This window comes from Notamacropus eugenii, chromosome 3, assembly GCF_028372415.1.
Source record: "Notamacropus eugenii isolate mMacEug1 chromosome 3, mMacEug1.pri_v2, whole genome shotgun sequence".
Classification (NCBI taxonomy): Eukaryota; Metazoa; Chordata; class Mammalia; order Diprotodontia; family Macropodidae; genus Notamacropus; species Notamacropus eugenii.
In genome coordinates, this window is record NC_092874.1 from 109,968,560 (window position 1) to 109,986,430 (window position 17,871).

At 41.6% G+C, this 17,871-nt stretch overlaps 1 protein-coding gene across 4 annotated transcripts in view; it reads right to left on the reverse strand.

Annotated features, from left to right (window-relative positions):
• Window positions 1–4,283, reverse strand: part of IFT56 (intraflagellar transport 56) — a 67,208-nt gene extending 62,925 nt beyond the window's left edge. For 2 of the 4 annotated variants that reach the window (XR_011976193.1, XM_072650096.1), the window contains exons 1-2: window positions 2,409–4,283; window positions 1,158–1,295 (exon numbers count right to left, since the gene is read on the reverse strand). Coding sequence is in view for 2 of the 4 variants with exons in the window: in XM_072650096.1 (XP_072506197.1) it covers window positions 1,158–1,295; window positions 2,409–2,669 (399 nt within the window). In the remaining 2 variants the exon portion in view is untranslated. Of the gene's footprint in view, window positions 1–984; window positions 1,010–1,157; window positions 1,296–1,585; window positions 2,227–2,408 lie in introns of those variants that run through there. The other 2 variants (XM_072650097.1, XM_072650099.1) reach the window with 2 other exon arrangements.
• Between the last annotated feature and the right edge of the window lie 13,588 nt (window positions 4,284–17,871).

Below are 17,871 nucleotides of genomic sequence, written 5' to 3' on the forward strand. Positions count from 1 at the left end.
AATAACTATTAAGAACCCCTTGAGGGCTAAATAAAGACTTATCAATGTAGAATCTTCTTTTAGTGGGTCATTGAATTTAGTTAAGATATCTTCAAGCAGCCCTAAAAACCCTGAGCTATCTGCTCCCCAGGTCACTGCACTTTGAGGGTAAAGATATCTTATTGCTTTGGAGAAACTGAGATATTCATAGTAATAGGAATGAATAAATACATAAGAATACATGACATCAATCATTACTGCTGATTGAATGAGAATAATTTTCTTACCTAGAAAAACCTACTCCTCTGACAAATACAATTCACATTACCATTATCATCACAAGGGAGTGATTATGCATAATGTTAGGTGTTCCATTATAAAATAAGGATAAAACATAATCAATTCTCTAAAAGAGACAAATGCTGAAAAAACAAATATAGAATAGCAAACAGCAGAATGGCACAGTATACTTAGCTTTATATATATATAATTCATATTATTGACTGACTAGGAATAACATAGTTGGAGTGGTGCTTTAGAAATTATTTTGGCATCATGCCACAAGAAAATTTTAACTAGGCCTTCTTCCTCTTTTTCTTCTTCTATATAAGTGTCCTTTCCTCTATCTCTCCTGCTTTAACTTCACATGAGCCCCATATGATTACTAAAAAGCATTTTCTAAAAGCTAGTTATTTTTTATTACAGTAAATGTAACAAAACTCAGAATTCTTTAAACTTACACAAAATGGTGTAACACATATTATCGGAATAAATCACTAAGTGGTCAAGGTTTGAGTTGAACAAGATATTTAAGTTGTGTGAATGATTGTTATATTAAATGACACATTACCATCACAGCACAGGGACCAGTTACTTTTTCCAACCATGGGGTAAATCAGATGGAATCTAGGTATAAAAAAAGTATTTAATCTTCAAAAGGTATATACTAGCCTTAGGTCACATAGTAGGAGCTTAATAAATGCTTGTTAATTGAGAGTTACTTACAGGGTCAATTCAGGGTTTTAGACCTGTGTAAAAAAAAATGGACATTCACAAGTTGGTATTAGAATCAGAAAGCTAAAGCTGGAAGAGACCTCAGACATCATTTAGTTCAAACCCCCTCATTTTACATCTGAGAAACTGAGGCCCCAAAAGAAGTTAAGAGATAAAGAGGTTACCTCCAGTAGGGTAATGGCTCCAGTGAAATCTCTTTGTGAGAGCAGCTCTTCTAGTTTGGGAATCTTCCTTCCTTTCTTCTTCCTCTTGTCAACTTGCTGTAGGTCTCCACCTACAGCAGGCTTGGCTCTTGAAAGCATCTGAAAAACCAGGAAAATAATAACTGTGGTGTGAACTGGGCTTCATCCAAACAGAAACAAACAATTCTAGCATCAACAGATCCTGTTACAAAAGAATTCCAAGGCACTGGTGAAATTTCTTCCCTAGGAGTGAGATAAATATAAAAAATAAAGTGGAGAAATATTCTCTCCCACCTGGAAATGTGGATCACATTTAGAAGACACCTGGTCCAACTCTTTCATGAGACCAAGGTGAAATGACGTGCCCAAGGCCACCCAGGGGATAAGAATCGGCAGGGGGTCAAACCCACTTTCTCCAGCTGCAGATCCTGCATTCCTCCCCAAGCGCCGTGAAGAAGCAAAGCCCGCTTGTGCGAGGCCAGCACGCAGCGGACGCAGAAGCCTCGGTTCTCGGGGTCTCTTCCCCCACTCCCCGGGCGGCCTCCGGGCGGGTCGGCAGCCTCAGTACCGCTTCCCCCGCACTCCTTTTTCTAACCAGTGTCTGGGCTCCCTCGCGAACGTGGCTGCGGGTCGGTGGTGTCCGTGGTGACCGAGCAGGAGGCGGAGGATGGGGGGAGGAAGAGGAGGACGGTGAGGGAAAGAAGGAGGAGATCGAGGGGGGAAGGAGGTAAAAGGAGAGGGAAGAGGAAGGAGAGAGAAGGAAGAGGAGGGGAAGGAGGAGGAGATAAAGGAGAGGAGGGGAGAAGAAAGGGGGAGGAAGAGGGAAAAGGGGGGTGAGGAGGACATCAAGGCAGGGGGAAGCGGAGGACCGAGGGGAAGAGAGTGAGAAGGCAGAGATGAAGGCAGGGAGGAGAGTGAGGAGGAGGAGCATGAAGGGAGAAGAAAGAAGGAGGAGAGAAAGGAGAGAAAAGGGGATGAGAGGAGGAAAAGGAGAAGGGGAAGGAAGAGGAGGGGGGAGGGAGGGCAGCAGAGAGTGAGGGTCCACGGGTACGTGTCGGGGTACACGTGGGGGGCTGGGGTCTCTGACGCTGTTTCCCCCTCCCACCCACCAGCCGTCGGCCCAGCCTGAAGGAAGGGGTCCCGGGAGCGCGCGGCACCCTCTCAGCCCACCCCCAGGTCCCGGCCAGGCCCCTCCGCCCGGCCCGCGGCGCAGCTCTCCGCCGGGACACTCACCATCTTGGCGACGGAATCGAGCCCACTCCGAGGGGAAGAAGCAGAGGCCCCGCTCCGGCCACTCGCTGCATCCGCACTCCCTCCTCCGTTTCCACGGCAACCCGGCGGGGGGTGGGGGAGAGGGCGCGAGGGAGAGCGAAACGGTCCGTCGGGCAGAAGCGCCCTCCCGAGAACTCGGTCCGAGGGGCTCTGGGTTCCACCCTGCTTCAGGCCATCCGAAAAGAGGCGGTGCTTCATTCTGTCTGAGATGCCCCGGGCCATCTCGCTGGCTTGGTGGTGCTTTTCATTTTTTTTCTTTCGTTTCCTCGGTGGCCGTGGCTAGGGAAGTCACCACCACAGATGGCCATCTTTCTAGCTGTGAGTCTCTCCAGCTCCCTAGCCGGGCTGGAGAGCAGACAGGTCCCGTCCCTAGGACCCTACCGAAGGCTTCCCAGCTTGATCAGAGCTAGCATTGGTAGGGCGCTACAAGGTTTGCCAAGCGCTTTAATACATCATTCTTATTTGGTCTTTACACCGGCCCTGTGAGGCAGTCAGTCAACTAGCACTTGCACTGTGCTCAGCCCAGAGGACTAAAGGTAAACTAGCCACGACGACCGTCTCCGTTCCCAAGGAGCCCACAGTCTAAGGAGAAGCAAGAGGAGCAGAGTGTGCCAGGCACAGGCCACAGGGAAATGCTCCGAGTGGAGATGAAATGTCCTGGGCAAGGCCCAGCCGGCTGGGCCACCACAGGGAGCTGCTATGACGACCATTCCCGTTTTACAAATTAGGAAACTGAGGCAGAAAAGTGTTATTTACAGGACGAGAAAACCGAGGCTGAGAGGTAAGATGAGGCGCCCAGGGTGACACAGCTAGCAAGGGTCTGAGGCAGGATTTGAAGTCAGAACCTTCGGACGACCACGCCCGAACTCCACGTCAAGCTGGCTTTTAACCTTCAGGAGCCCACGGTCACCGCCACAAAAAGTGGCACCATCAGCATTGGAGGGGGACTTGAGGGCTATAACTTTCCAAGCCGACTATAAGCCCAACTCTCAAATACCTGGGGGGGGGGAGGAGGGAAGGAGGCTGCCAACTCTACGTGTGTGACGTTAGGCGAGGCTTTGCCCCCTCCCTGAGCCTCGGCTTCCCCACCTGAAAAGCGAGAGGTCTGAACTAGAGGATGGCTGAGGTTTCTTCGAGCTCTAGCTCTCTATGACCTCCTTTAGAAGGATTGTACTCTTCGGGGAACCACTTCCGGTGGGGACGGCGTTCTTTCGTTTCCATAGTAACCCAGTAGGCACTGACACGTGATCCCTGCCTGGGGAAGTGAACTAAAGCGGGAGCGAACCCTGCTCGGAGTAGACTGTTGACCAAGGGCTGTGCACGTAAAGAGGTGCCGAAGATACCAGCAGACGCTGCATGACCTTGGTCATGAACCCATTCGGCATCTCAGAAGCTATCCCTCGTATTTTACAGATAAGGAAACTGAGGCTCAGAGAGAGATCAGCAGTGACAGATACGGAAGCAAGAGTTGGTATTTGAATTTAAGTCCTCTTCTGATCCTGCCTCCAGCCCTTCTCCAGCACGAGGCTCTCTCAGTTGATGGATTTGTGAGCTTCCTCGCATGTCTCTTTTCTCTCCAGTACAGACCACAACCTGACTTAATTCTTGTCCAGTCCTTGATGTAAATCCTCCATAAAGACTCTGGACCCAAAGATTAGAGACCTTCTTCTGCATCTTTTCTTATCTTTTGGAGGATGCGGGGTTGCCAGTGTGTTATTTTTTGTTTTGGCTACATGGCAAAACCACTTCCTTTTCCTATTATACACTTACCAATTCTTGGTACCAATCATTGGCAAATCATTGGTCTGTAGCTTTATGTCAAAATAAATTTGTTTCTTTGTACCCTATCAACCTGTTGGTTTTTGGACGACTCCCACTTCCAGCATCAACAATGAAACTCACCCTTGTAGGTTTTTTTAATGGTGGTTCTCTGCATTCTGTTCTGCAACTTTGTTACTGTCATTGCAGAAGCAGTTGAGGACTCTAGGGTTTTTTTTCTATTTTTATGTGTTTCATTGATCTCCATGGCCAAAAAATTTTCCTACTGGCCAACCTGGCAGTAAGCCTCTCCCCAATTTTGTTAGGCTGCCCATAGAATCAAAATATGCCACACCTTTTACTCAAAGACTTTGTAGCTTAATGGGATATGCCAAAGCTCCAGCAGGCACTTTGGGCAAAGCTAAGGAAAATTCAGGGTTACTGGCATACCACAACAAGATATCCAAGTTGGTTGGCTGGTTGTTGTCCTTCATCTTCAAAGAAGACCAAAATGACATCACCATGATAAAGTGAAATTTCAGTGTGTCTGATTGTGGCTAATCAGAGCAATACAAGCTCAGAATGCTCTACCACAGGTTGGGCACAGATAGTCCATGTGAATATTTGGGGTGGGTATCCAAAATTTGTATATCCTGCCTTTGCTTTGTGTTGTCTCAATTCTGCTTTGCTCAAAGTGCATGGCACCCTTTCTGATGTGGGCATGCCATGCTGAGCAGTCCTGTGCCAGTATCTCTCGTGTTGCACAGTCAAATCCAAAGTTCTTGTCTCATTTCTTCACATGATTGCCTGCCCCATGTGAGTTCTCCATAAAATAGTCTTTTTGGCAAGTGCACATTTTGCTTTCAAACAATGTGTCCAGCCCATCAGAGTTGCACTCTCTGAAGCATAGTTTGAATGCTTGGCAGTTCAGCTGGAGCAAGGACTTCAGTGTCTGGTACCTTATCCTGACAGGTGATCCTCAGAATCTTCATAAAACAATTCAAATGGAAGGGATTCAGTCATGTTTCACAAGCATATAGCAATGAGATCAGCACAACAGCTCTGTAGACCTTCAGTCTGGTAGTCAGTCTAATACCTCTTCTCTCGCAAACTTTTATTCAGAGGCTTCCAAACACTGAGCTAGCTCTGGCGATGTGTGCATCAACCACATTGTCAGTGTGTACATCCCTGGAAAGTACACTACCAAAGTAAGTGAACTTATTCATAGCATTCAAAACTTCTCCATTTGTTGTAACCAATGGTTCCATGTATGGATGGTGTGGTGGTGGCTGATGGAACACCTATGTTTTCTTGGTGTTAATTATTGGGCCAAAATTAGCACAGGCAGTGGAGAATGGATCCATACTTTGCTGCATCTCAGCGTCAGAGGCTGCATTGAGTCCACAATCATCTGGAAACAGAAAATCATGCACCAACACTCCCTCCACTTTGATCTTGGCTTGTAGCCTTTTCAAACTGAAGAACTTACCATCAGTATGGTAGTTGACCTTGATGTCATGTTCATCCTCATTAAAAGCATTTATCAACATGGCTGAAAACATCATGCTAAAAAGCATGGGAGCAAGCACACAGCCCTGTTTCACTCCATTGGTGACTGGGAAGGCACAAGAACATTGTCCACTATCAAAAACTTAGGCAAACATGCCATCATGAAATTGATGTACAATATTGATGAACTTCTCTGGGCAGCCAAATTTTGACATAATTTTCCATAAGTCCTCACGACTAACAGTGTCAAAGGCCTTGGTCAGATCTACAAACATTATATACAGACCTCTGCTCTGCTCCTGGCATTCTTCCTGGAGTTGTCGGGCAGCAAACACCATATCAACTGTTCCTTGGCCTTTTCTGAAACCACACTGGCTCTCAGGTATATGACCATCTTCCAGGTGAAGGATCAGCCTGTTAAGGAGGACTCTACCAAGAACTTTGCCAGCAATGACTAAGACAGAGATGCCCCTGTGATTGTCACAGGACAATCTATTCCCTTTACCTTTATAGAGATGGATAATGGAGGCATCCTTGAACTCCCAGGGGATAACTTCCTCTTAACCATCTAAGCTGGAAAATTTCAGTCAGCTTTTGTATGAGCAATGGTCCCCCTACCTTGTAAATCTCAGCTGGAATAGAATCAGCACCAGGTGCTTTGCCACATGAAAGGAGCTTAATGGTCCTCAAAACCTCTTCTTCAGTTGGAAGTTGAGCTAAAGAGGAATTAACTTCAACCTGAGGTAAATGGTCATTGGCCTCAGCATTAATTGATGATAGTCTATTGAGAACACTATGGAAGTGTTCAGCCCATCTCTGTAGAATCATGTACTTATCACTAATAATGTGGCTCCATCAGGACTGAGTAGTTGTGATGCCCCATAGGTTTTGGGGTCATAAATAGCTTTCAGGGAATCATAAAAGCGCTTTGGATTTTTACTATCAACATAAAGCCGAATTTCATCTGCCTTCTTACTGAGCCAGGAATCCTGCATCTCTTTAAGCTTTGCTTGTACTTTGCTTTAGATGGAATTAAATGCTGCCTTCTTAGAGGTGGATGAACTATCCTGCTGGTAAATCCTGTGGAGTTCTTGTTTTTCATTTAGCAGCTTCTGAATTTCCCTGTCATTTTCATCAAACCATTCTTAGTGTTTATGAGTGTTCTGACCCAGATGACACAGTGCTGTACACCAAATCTCTGAAAGCTGCCCATTCCTTTTCTGCTCCACTGTTGCCAACTATGTATTGGCTCAACTTTCCCTCCAAGTTAGTAACAAACTGTTTATGCTCAAAGAGTTCTAATTTGTTGATATTAATTCTTCTGGTTGTCATTTTGCCTTGGGGGCGGTGCTTTTGATGAATGTGAATATTTAGCTTGGAAAGGATAAGTCTATGATCAGTCCAGAACTCTGCACCACACGTTGCCTTTGTCACTCTGACATCGTCTGTCTCTTCTCCTTGCAATCACATAGTCTATTAGATGCTGACGTTTGCTGCAAGGGTGCATCCATGAAGTTTTATTGCATTTAGGTAAATGGAAGACAGTGTTGGTGAGGAGAAGGTCAAGTCTTCAGCAGTAAATGACCATTGGTGTTACTGTTTCCAACTCCGTTCCTCCCTAGGACTCCCTGCCAAGTCTGGTAGTCTGAGCCTACTCTAGCATTAAAGTCGTCAAGAATTATAAGCTTGTCTACTTTTGGCACGCTGATGATAAGGGTCTCTAGGTCTTCATAAAATTTTTCTTTGACTTCATTAGGGTTTGAAATGATGGGAGCATAGGCAGTGATGATGGTGGCATGGCGTTTTCCTGTGAGTGGCAATCACATTGTCATGAGCCTGTCATTCACTCCTTTTGGTAGACATACCAGCTTGCTGATTAGATTAGTTTTGATTGCAAAACCCATGTAAGCTTCATGGCACTCCCCTTCATTGCACCCACTCCAGAAAAAGGTGTATCCAGTTCCAACTTCAGTAAGCTGGCCTTCATTTGCCAACCTTGTTTCACTCATGGTTGCTATTTGGATGTGATACCTGTTGAGTTCTCTTCCAATAAGAACAGTTCTTTCAGGTGTACTGGATTTTGTGTTGTCTATTAGTGTATGCATGTTCCATGTGCCAATGATGAGTGGAATCATCTTTGCAGATGTTTTCATACATTTTGTACATTTTTGTGTGTTTCTGCCACCTATTGGGATTCCCTGCCCGCTGTGGTAATCAGGCCAGTGTTGGGTAAGCAGACAATGTATAGGGCACCTTTTCTAGCCCCCTTCCTTGCATCAGGAGGTGAGCAGTCCAATCCTTAAAAGGCTGCTCAGACACCCAGGGGGCTGCGGAGTCCCATTGCTGCTTCCAGCAGTGGCCTGGGCTGCCTGTGTACAGGGTTATGACTACAACTCCCAGTGTATGCACACCTGCTGCTTCATCACTTGCCTGTCACCACAGGACTTTGAGGCATAATAGTGAAATGGTATGGGTGATGTCTTTTGATTCATGTGTAAACTGGGTTTAAGTGAAGCAGAGTTGCATGAAGTGGTCAGCCTCACTCTCTCCTCCAAAGTCATCACAGTGTAGTTAGAGTCAAGACAGCTGGAGATGACTCAGGATGCAGTGGATGACCTTGGCGTCTTTTGGACTCTAACCAAGCTCTAAGTGCTCCACATTGCCTGCTTCATCTGCCTTCATGGCCATTGGAACAAATTGTTCTCATTTGCCCATTCTACCAGATGAAGTCTTCACATGCTTGGGGTAGACACCCCCCCTAACTCACCAATGAGTTTGAGAACCCTTGCTTACCCTCAACCTGGTTTGGCCTGTCTGCCGAAACAGTTTACCAGGGTGTGGGTGCTGAGCATGCTGCAGCTTCTTGGAACCACAGATGAGAGTTAGATGGAATGAGTGGACACCAAAGGTGGAAAGAGCCCTGAAAAGGGCTCAGCAGCCATCATACCAAAGGTACTGATCCTCCCTGAACACACCCTACACCCCAGATATCCAAGTATGGTTTATATGGAACATGCATGTAAACTATAGGCTTTAATTATCCCCTCAAAGCAAGTAATTCCCAAATCTGTATCTCTACTGCCCAGTACTACTGGTTCTAGTTCCCTTTTTTCTAGCTACTTTTGAGTTAACTCCCCCCGAATAGCCAACATCTTTTCCCACTAACCCTTCCTTTCCCTTGAATTTCTGTTTCTATCAATGGCATACTATGCACCCAACTATCAGGACTTAGACTTGAAAAATTCTTGATTCCTCACCTTTCACATCCAATGAATTGCTGACTCCTGCTGATCTTGCTTCTCTCTCTTCTCTCTATTGCCTGCTCTCAATCATTACTGCAAACACAGTTATTTGGGTCTTTATCTCTTAAAAATTTATTCTGAACTTAACAAATACAAAATAAACTTAAAATTTTCATATAAAAGGGAAAAGAGGATTGTTTATTAAGCTACAAATCCCTACTATATACAGCTTGATTTTCCTTGGTATAACAAACATTACTAAATATTTGTTATATAACAAATTGAACCTGTAACTGTCAAAGCACTTGTCTTTTTCCTTGGTGCGAATAAGGATTGTGGAGTAATATCCATAAGGTAATGGATAGGTAGGGTGTTGGAAGGTTTAGTTCATGGTATTCCATGCCTGTTTCTTCACCATTCCTTTTATTTGACTTCTGCTTTCATCCTTGTATACATTTAGAAAGAAATCACTTATTCCCCAATTGATAAATGGTCAAAGGATATGAACAGGCAGTTTTCAGAGGAAGAAATTAAAGATATCTGTAGTCATATGAAAAAATGCTCTAAATCACTATTGATTAGAGAGATGCAAATCAAAACCACATCACATCTATCAGATTGGCTAACATGACAAAACAGGAAGATGATAAATGTTGGAGAGGATGTGGGAGAGTTGGAACACTGATTCATTGTTGGTGGAGTTGTGAACTGATCCAACCATTCTGGAGAGCAATTTGGAATTATGCCCAAAGGGCTACAAAAATATGCATACTCTTTGACCCAGCAATACCTCTTCTAGGACTGTATCCCCAAGAGATCATAAAAATGGGAAAGGGTCCCACATGTACAAAAATCTTTATAGCAGCACTATAAAAACTGTGGTGGTCAAAAACTGAATGGCTAAATAAATCATGGTATATGAATATAAAGAACACTATTGTGCTATAAGGAATAATGAACAGGAAGACTTCAGAGAGGCCTGGAAAGACTCATATGATTTGATGCTGAGCGAAAGGAGCAGAACCAGGAGAACTTTGCACGCAGCAATGACCACAGTGTGTGAGGTTTTTTTTTTGGTAGACCTGGAACTTCATTGCAATGCAAGGACTTAAAAAAATTCCCAATGGCCTTTTAAGGCAAAATCCCTTCCACATCCAGAGAAAGAACTGTGGAATTCAATCACAGAATATAGCAGAACATTTTCTTTTGTATTACTTTTTGGTTTGTTATATGATTTCTCCCATTCATTTTAATTTTTCTATACAGCATGACTATAGTGAAAATGTATTTAACAGGAATGTATGTGTAGAACCTATATGAAATTGTATGCCGTCTTGGGGAGGGAGGAGGGTGGTAGGAAGGAGGGAGGGGGGAAAAATCTAAGTTATATGGTAGTGCTTGTAGAACACTAAAAGTAAATAAAATTACTTTAAAAATTGCCATGTACACAGCAGAATATGAGAGGATTCAACATAAAAAAATAATTTTTGATTTCAAGAAAACCTATATGTTGCTTTTACAAGAGCAAAAAGTTTCTTACAGTAAAATAAAATATTTTTCAAAATAAGAAAAAAGAAAGAAAAATCACTTAATGGTATCTCTGCTTTATTTTATCATTGTTGTTGTCCTTGGTTGCTATATCTCTTTATATTTCTGTTGTTGGGGTCTTTGAAGACCAAATAATTTCTTCTATTGTTCTTTCTAAGAATGTTTCAAATGCCTTTTTAAAATTGAACATCCTTTTCTACATCTATTTTTGGGCTTAGATTTCCTGGGTATATCATTTTGGGCTGTGTCTTGAACACATTTGCTTTTCTGAACACATTACTCCATTTCTTCCTGTGGTATCTGGTGGGTATAGAATAATCGTACATTACTCAAATCACCTTCCCTTTACATATGAAAGTCTTTCTTCTAGCTGCTTGTAAATTGGTTATTTGTCAGGGGTGTTATTAAATTTAACCACTAGGTGTCTTGAAGTTTGCAGCATAGGTTTTGTTCTGTTTTGTTTTCTTGGAGACAATCTATGGATTCTTTCTGTTGACACTGTTTATGTGTTTCAAAGTTCTGAGCAGTTTTCTCGTGTTATTTCTGGCATTATGTGTTCAATCTTTTTGACATCATGTTCTTTTGGGAGATCTACAATCATTACATTGTTTGTGTGCATACTACCTTCAACTTCATTATGTTTTGTTTCTAAGGATATCACGCTTCTTTTTAATGTTATTGCTTTCTGCTTCTCTTCTTCCAGATTGTCCCTCATTTCTGTATATTTACATTCCCAAATAGTTACCCTCTCTTTTGTTTGTTTAGTGAGACTTGTCACTGTGAATTTGATTTCAATTATGCTAATTATTTCTGCTACACAAGTCATAAATTCTGCTTTTGCAATTCTTATTTCTCTTTTAAATCATTCAGGAACATCCTCCTGTGGTTTCATGTTTTCTTGGGAATCTGCAAGGTCTTCTGCCTCATCAGTTATTGATTCATTTTCTTTTGTCTTCTGGTATTTATTCATATATGCCTGGAGTCTTTTATTAGATATAGAGGTCATATTTCTTTTTGTTATTAATATCTTCCCTTTCAGTTTGTCTGCTTATTTCAAGGTCTTTAAGTTTTCTTCCTCCTCAGATCTTTGGTAATTTCAGTTTTCTTCCTTATTTTACCTTTTGCTCACTTTCTGACTTCCTCTCCTTTGGAGGTGATTTCCCTGAAGGTCAGATATCAAAGCATCTCAGCCTCTTCCCTTGCTTGGTCTCTACCTCAGTGACTTCTGTGGTGATAGAGCTGACCCCAGCTAAATGATGAGCACTCTCTCAGGTTTAGTTGAGTGCCACATAGCTCCCCACAAACATGTCCCTCTCAGTTCTCTCTGTTCTCTCATTTCTCTAACTCAGTGACACAGAATTCTGCCATGCTGCTATCACAGTTAAGTTCTAACATTTAGAGTTCCATAATACTTAGAACACGGTTTGGGGGTTGGGAGGTCAGAGTGTAAAGTTGAGTTCTATAGCAAGAATGTGGGTTGGCATATGCAGCCCTGCTTCAAGGAGCGTGATAGGCAGTGGATGAGGGAATGACAAGGGAATAAGCCTACTGTTAGGAGTTAGGGATTATTGGCCTTCCTTGCTATTAGTCAGTTTTTTAAAACCTTTTTTGGGTCCTTAGCATATGGGTGTATATATACATATATATACACATACACACACACACATACACACTGGGGTGTATGGTGTATGGGATGTTCAAGGAGGACTAGCGCCTCTGAAATGAGGATTTACAGAGCCCTTTTCAGGGCTTTCAATCCACCTTGGGTGTCCACCTGTCACCCAACTCTTACCTGTGGCTCCAAGAAGCAATGGGATGTACAGTGGCCCCACCTCAGTACAACCATCTCAGCAGACTAACTAAATCAGGTTGAGGGTAACTGAGAGGCCTCAAACTTGTAGGTGGATGAAGGGAATGTCTGCTCCAAGCATGTGAAGACTCCACATTCTGCAGAATGGGCAAATGAGGACAATTTGTTCCAAGGGATGTGGAGGTGGCTGAAACAAGTACTGTGGAGTGCTTAGAACTTGGTCAGACACAGAAGACAAAAAGGTCATCCCAGGCTATGGCCAGTCATATGAACTTTTGTCTTGCCTCTGGACTTCAATGACTGCCTCACAAGTCAGATTCATATGCCAGTCAAGATATCACCCTATGAAGTCATTGGTCCTCTTTGAAAGGAAGGACAGTATCCTACCTTGTGGAAAGAGCTGAAATTGCTTTATTTCTAGCACATAATTCCTACTTAGAAGAGGTCTTAGAGGACATGAGAATTAGAGAAAATGTCTAATCTTCCATCTTATTGGTCCTATGAAGAGCCATTGTGCTAACCTCATTGTTATATGCTTGTGAAACATGGACAGTCTACCAGTGCCATGCCAGGAAACTGAATTGCTTCCATTTGAACTGTCTTAGGAGGATTCTGAGGATCACCTGTCAGGATAAGCTACCAGATACTGAAGTCCTTTCTCCAGCTGAACTGCCAAGCATTCAAACTATGCTTCAGAGAGTGCAACTTGGATGGGCTGGCCATGTTGTTCAAATGCAAAATATACACTTGCCAAAAAGACTATTTTATGGTGAACTCGCATGGGGCAGGCGATCACATGGTGGCCAGAAGTGATACAAAGACACTCTTAAGGTCTCTCTCAACAACTTTGGATTTGACTGTGTGACATGGGAGACACTGGCACAGGACTGCTCAGCATGGCATACCCGCATCAGAAAGGGTGCTGAGCTTTTTGAGCAAAGCAGAATTGAAACAGCAGAAAGTAAACATAGGATGCGCAAAGTTGGGATATCCACCCCAAATGTTCACATGGACTATCTGTGCCCAACTTGTGATAAAGTATTCCAAGCTCATATTGGTCTGACTGTGTGTGTTCATCCTTTGTTGCCAAAGAAGACCATGCCATCAGAGAAATAATGACATGACTTGCACTTGATTTTGTTTTGAGTGAGGGAGGGCTGTGTAAGTCACCAGCCTCACTTCTCCTCCAGAGTCATCTGAATCCAGTGACCAGATATTCATCAGGATGACTGGAGATGGCCCAGGATGAGGCAGTTGGGGTTAAGTGACTTGCCCAAGGTCACACAGCTAGTGAGTGTCAAGTGTCTGAGGTGAGATTTGAACTCAGATCCTCCTGACTCCTGCATTGGTGCTCTATCTGCTGTACTAACTAGCTGCCCAAATTGGTCTGATTAGCCACAGTTGGACACACTGAAATTTCACTCTATCATGGTGATGCCATTTTGGTCCTTTTTAAAGATGAAGGACAACAACCAACCAACCAACCATGTGACCAGAGATCTACATTATCTAATGTCAGTTGATTTGTCACCACTGTACTGAAGTCCTTTGACTCTTCTGTGACTTTCATTTTTAAAAATGTTTAATTGATTTAATGTCACTTCCCCATTATTCCCCTCATCATATTTGTTGCCTTGTAACTGTAGTGAGAGGGACAGGTAGGTGGCTCAGTGGACAGAGTATCAGGCCTGGAGTCAGGAAGACTCATCTTTTTGAGTTCAAATCTGGCTTCAGACACTTACTAGCTGTGTGACCCTGGGCAAGTCACTTTATCCTGTTTGCCTCAGTTTTATCATCTGTAAAATGAGCTGGAGAAGGAAATGGAGAAGGAAACTACTCTAGTATCTTTGCCAAGAAAACCCCCAAATGGGATCACAAAGAGTTGTGTACAATCGAACAACAACAAAATGTAGTGAGAACATGGACTCAGAAGTTCCTTTTCTCTTTTTCTGGGTTGACTTGCTCAATTGACCTCTATGGACACTAAAAGGCTGGGGTTCATAGAGTGGGCAACCATGGACAAACATTCTCATAGCACTAGGGAGTAAGCCTGTTGGATGGATTATAAACTATAACTCCTCAATCCCCACAAGCATGCCTGTCATTTCACAAATCGGCCAAGAAGAACTCCATTAATATAATCAGAAATACATACTAAACAGAAAAGGAAGATTGTATGTAAAACAGTGAATCTCTACTATGTATAGTTTCCTTTTATTAAAGCATATAATAAATTTAACCCATGACTTTAAAAGCTATGATGCTTGTCCATTTCCTTCTGTTCTCGTCTATGCATTTTAAAAATGTGTCAGTGACACTTTCTTTTTTGAAGTTCTTACTATCTCTAGCCTCACCCTTCATTCTAAATCCTCCTCCATCCAACTGAAAAGAAAAAGAAATCCTTGTAATAAATAAGTATAGTCAAGCAAAATAAATCAGCAAGTTATCCAAGTTTGTAGTTTATGTCTCATTTTAAAGTTCGTCACTTCTGTATGAGGAGGTGGGACCATGCTCCTTCATCAGTCCTCTAAAGTCATGGTCAATCATTGCATTAACCAGAGGTCTTAAATCGTTCCAAGTTACTTACTTTTACAATGTTGTCGTTATTGTATTGTTCTCCTGCTTCTCTCATGTCACTACATGTGTTCACACAATTCTTCTCAAGTTTTTCTGAAACTATCCTTTTTATCATGGCTTGTGGACCAATAGCATTCCATTACATTTATAGGTTATAATTTGGTCAGCCATTCCCAATTGTAGGCCACCTCTTTAGTTTCCTGTTCTTTGCTACAACTCAAAGAACTGATATGAATATCTTTGCACAAATGGGACCTGTTCCTGTTTCTTTTATCTTTTCAGGGCATAAGCCTAGGTTCATATGATATTCATGACGTATGTATATCATATATAGTGATAAACACTGATAATGATATACACAGTTAACTGAATTTTTAAGTATAACTCCAAACTATTTTTCAAAATGGCTGTATGAATTCACAGCTCCATCAACAATGCATTAGTGTACCTATCTTTCCATATCTCCTCCAACGGTTGTCATATTCCTTTGTGTTTTTTGCCAATCTGATGGATATGATGGATATGACCTCACAGTTGTTTTAATTTACATTTCTTTAACTAATGAGATAAGTCCTTTTAAAATATTGCTTTTGATAGCTTAGATTTCATCCTTTGACAGTTAGCAGCTAAAATTCTTCACCAGTAAAATGGCTCTTGTTCTTATAGTTCAAATCAATTCCTTAATTATCTTAGATATCAGACCTTTATCATAGAAACTTGCTGCAAAGATATTTTCCCAGTTAACCATTTCTCTTCTAAGTTGAACTGTAATGCTTTTGTGTGTACAAAAGCTTTTCAATTTTATATAACTGGAATCGTACATTTCCTCTCTTTTGATCCTCTCTCCCTTGTTTAATCAAGAACTTTTCCCTTTTCATTTATTGCAAAGCCTATCTCCTTCTTTGATTTTCTGATTTGTTTATGACTTTTTCTAAGTGGTGGATCCATTTGGAAGCTATTGTGGTATGATTGCTGGACCAAATCTAATTTCTGCCAAACTTTTTCAGTTTCTCCAGCAGTTTTAGTAGAATACTGAGTCCTTACTTTAGCAGTTGGGGCCTTAGAGTTATCAAACTATGTTGCTTTGCTTCTATATGTTGTGTGCCTAATCTAGTCTGCTAACCAACCTTTCTTCCATTCTTTTTTAGGTAGTAATGTCATTTTTATTATGTTAGCATAACCCAATCCTGAGCAATTAATACATCTAAATTATTTAAGCCTTCTTTTTAATATTTATATTTTATTTTTCTCAATTAAATGCAAAGAAAAATTTTTAACATTCATTTAAAATTTTTTTGAGTTCCATATTATCTTCTTCCCTTCCTCACCTCCTTCCTCCTTGAGAATTTTATATAGATTATATATATGATATGTTCATATACATATATACATACATATATGTATGTATACATATGTGTATACATGTGTGTGTATGTATATATACATATATGTATATATATGTATATATATATATATACATGGGAAGGTAGGTGGCACAGTGGATAGAGTTCCAAGCCGGGAGTCAGGAAGAACTAAGTTCAAATCTGACCTCAGACACTTACTAGCTGTATGACTGTGAGCAAGTCACTCAATCCTGTTTGCCTCAGTTTCCCCATATGTAAAATGAGCTGGAAAAGGAAATGGCAAACCATTCCAATGTCTTTGCCAAGAAAACCTCAAATGGGTCATGAAGAGTCAGACACTACTAAAATGACTGATATATACATATAAATTATTCATGTGCAGTTATGCAAAACATTTTATATTAGCCTTGTAGCAAAAGAAAATGCACATCAAAAAACTCAAGAATAATAAAGTTTAAAAAGTATGTTTCAATCTGCATTCAGACTCTATCAGTTCTTTCCTTGGAAGTAGATAGCATTTTTCATCATGAGTACTTTGGATTTGTCTTCGATCTTTGTATTGTAGAGAAGAACTAAGTCATTTACACCTTATCGTTGTTCAATATTATTGTTACTGTGTACAGTATTTTCCTTGTTCTGCTCATTTCACTTTGCATCAGTTCATGTAAGTCTTTTCAGATTTTTCTGAAATCATCCTGCTTATTGTTTCTTATAGTACAATAGTATTCCATCATAATCATATACCACAACTTGTTCAACCATTCCCCAGTTGATGGGCATCTTGTCAGTTTCTAATTCTTTGCCACCACAAAAAGATCTATAAATATTTTTGTACATAGAGGTCCTTTTACTTTTCCTTTGATTTCTTTGGGGTACAGATTTAGTAGTGGTACTGCTAGTTAAAGGATATGCACAGTTTTATAAGCTTTTGGGCATAGTTCCAAGTTGCTTTCCAGAATGGTTGGATTAGTTCACAGCTCCACCAACAGCATGCATTAGTGTTTCTATTTTTCCACATCCCCTCTAACACATCTGCTGACCAACTTTTCCATTTTTATGAGTACCAAATTGTTTTGATAATTACTGCTTAGTAGTATAGTTTGAAGTATGGGTCAGCCAGGTCCCTTTCCATTTTTTTTTATTACTGCTCTTGAGAACAATTTGTTCTTCCTCCTTTTGTTATTATTTTTCTGATTCTATAAAAATAACTTTTTGATTGTTTGATTGGTATGGCATTGAATAAATAAATTTAGCAATATTGCCATCTATTGACACTTATTTGTCATTTATTTTGACTTAGTCCAATCATGAACAAATAATATCTCTAGTTATTTAAGTCTGTTTTTATTTCTGCAAAGAATGTCTTAAAGTTATAATCAGGAGGCGGAGCCAAGATGGCAGAGTGAAAGCAACGACTCACCTAAGCTCTTAGACAAACTCCTTCAGATACCTCTGAAAGGAGAATCTGAGTTAAATTTTGGAGGTGTGGAATCCAGTGGGAGACAGACTGTGATGAATTCGGAGCCCAGGTTAGACTGGAAGGTCCGCAGGAAGGATCTGTTCCACGGGGGTGAGCCCCCAGCACACAGCGCAACAAGGTCAGTGCAGCAGAGCGA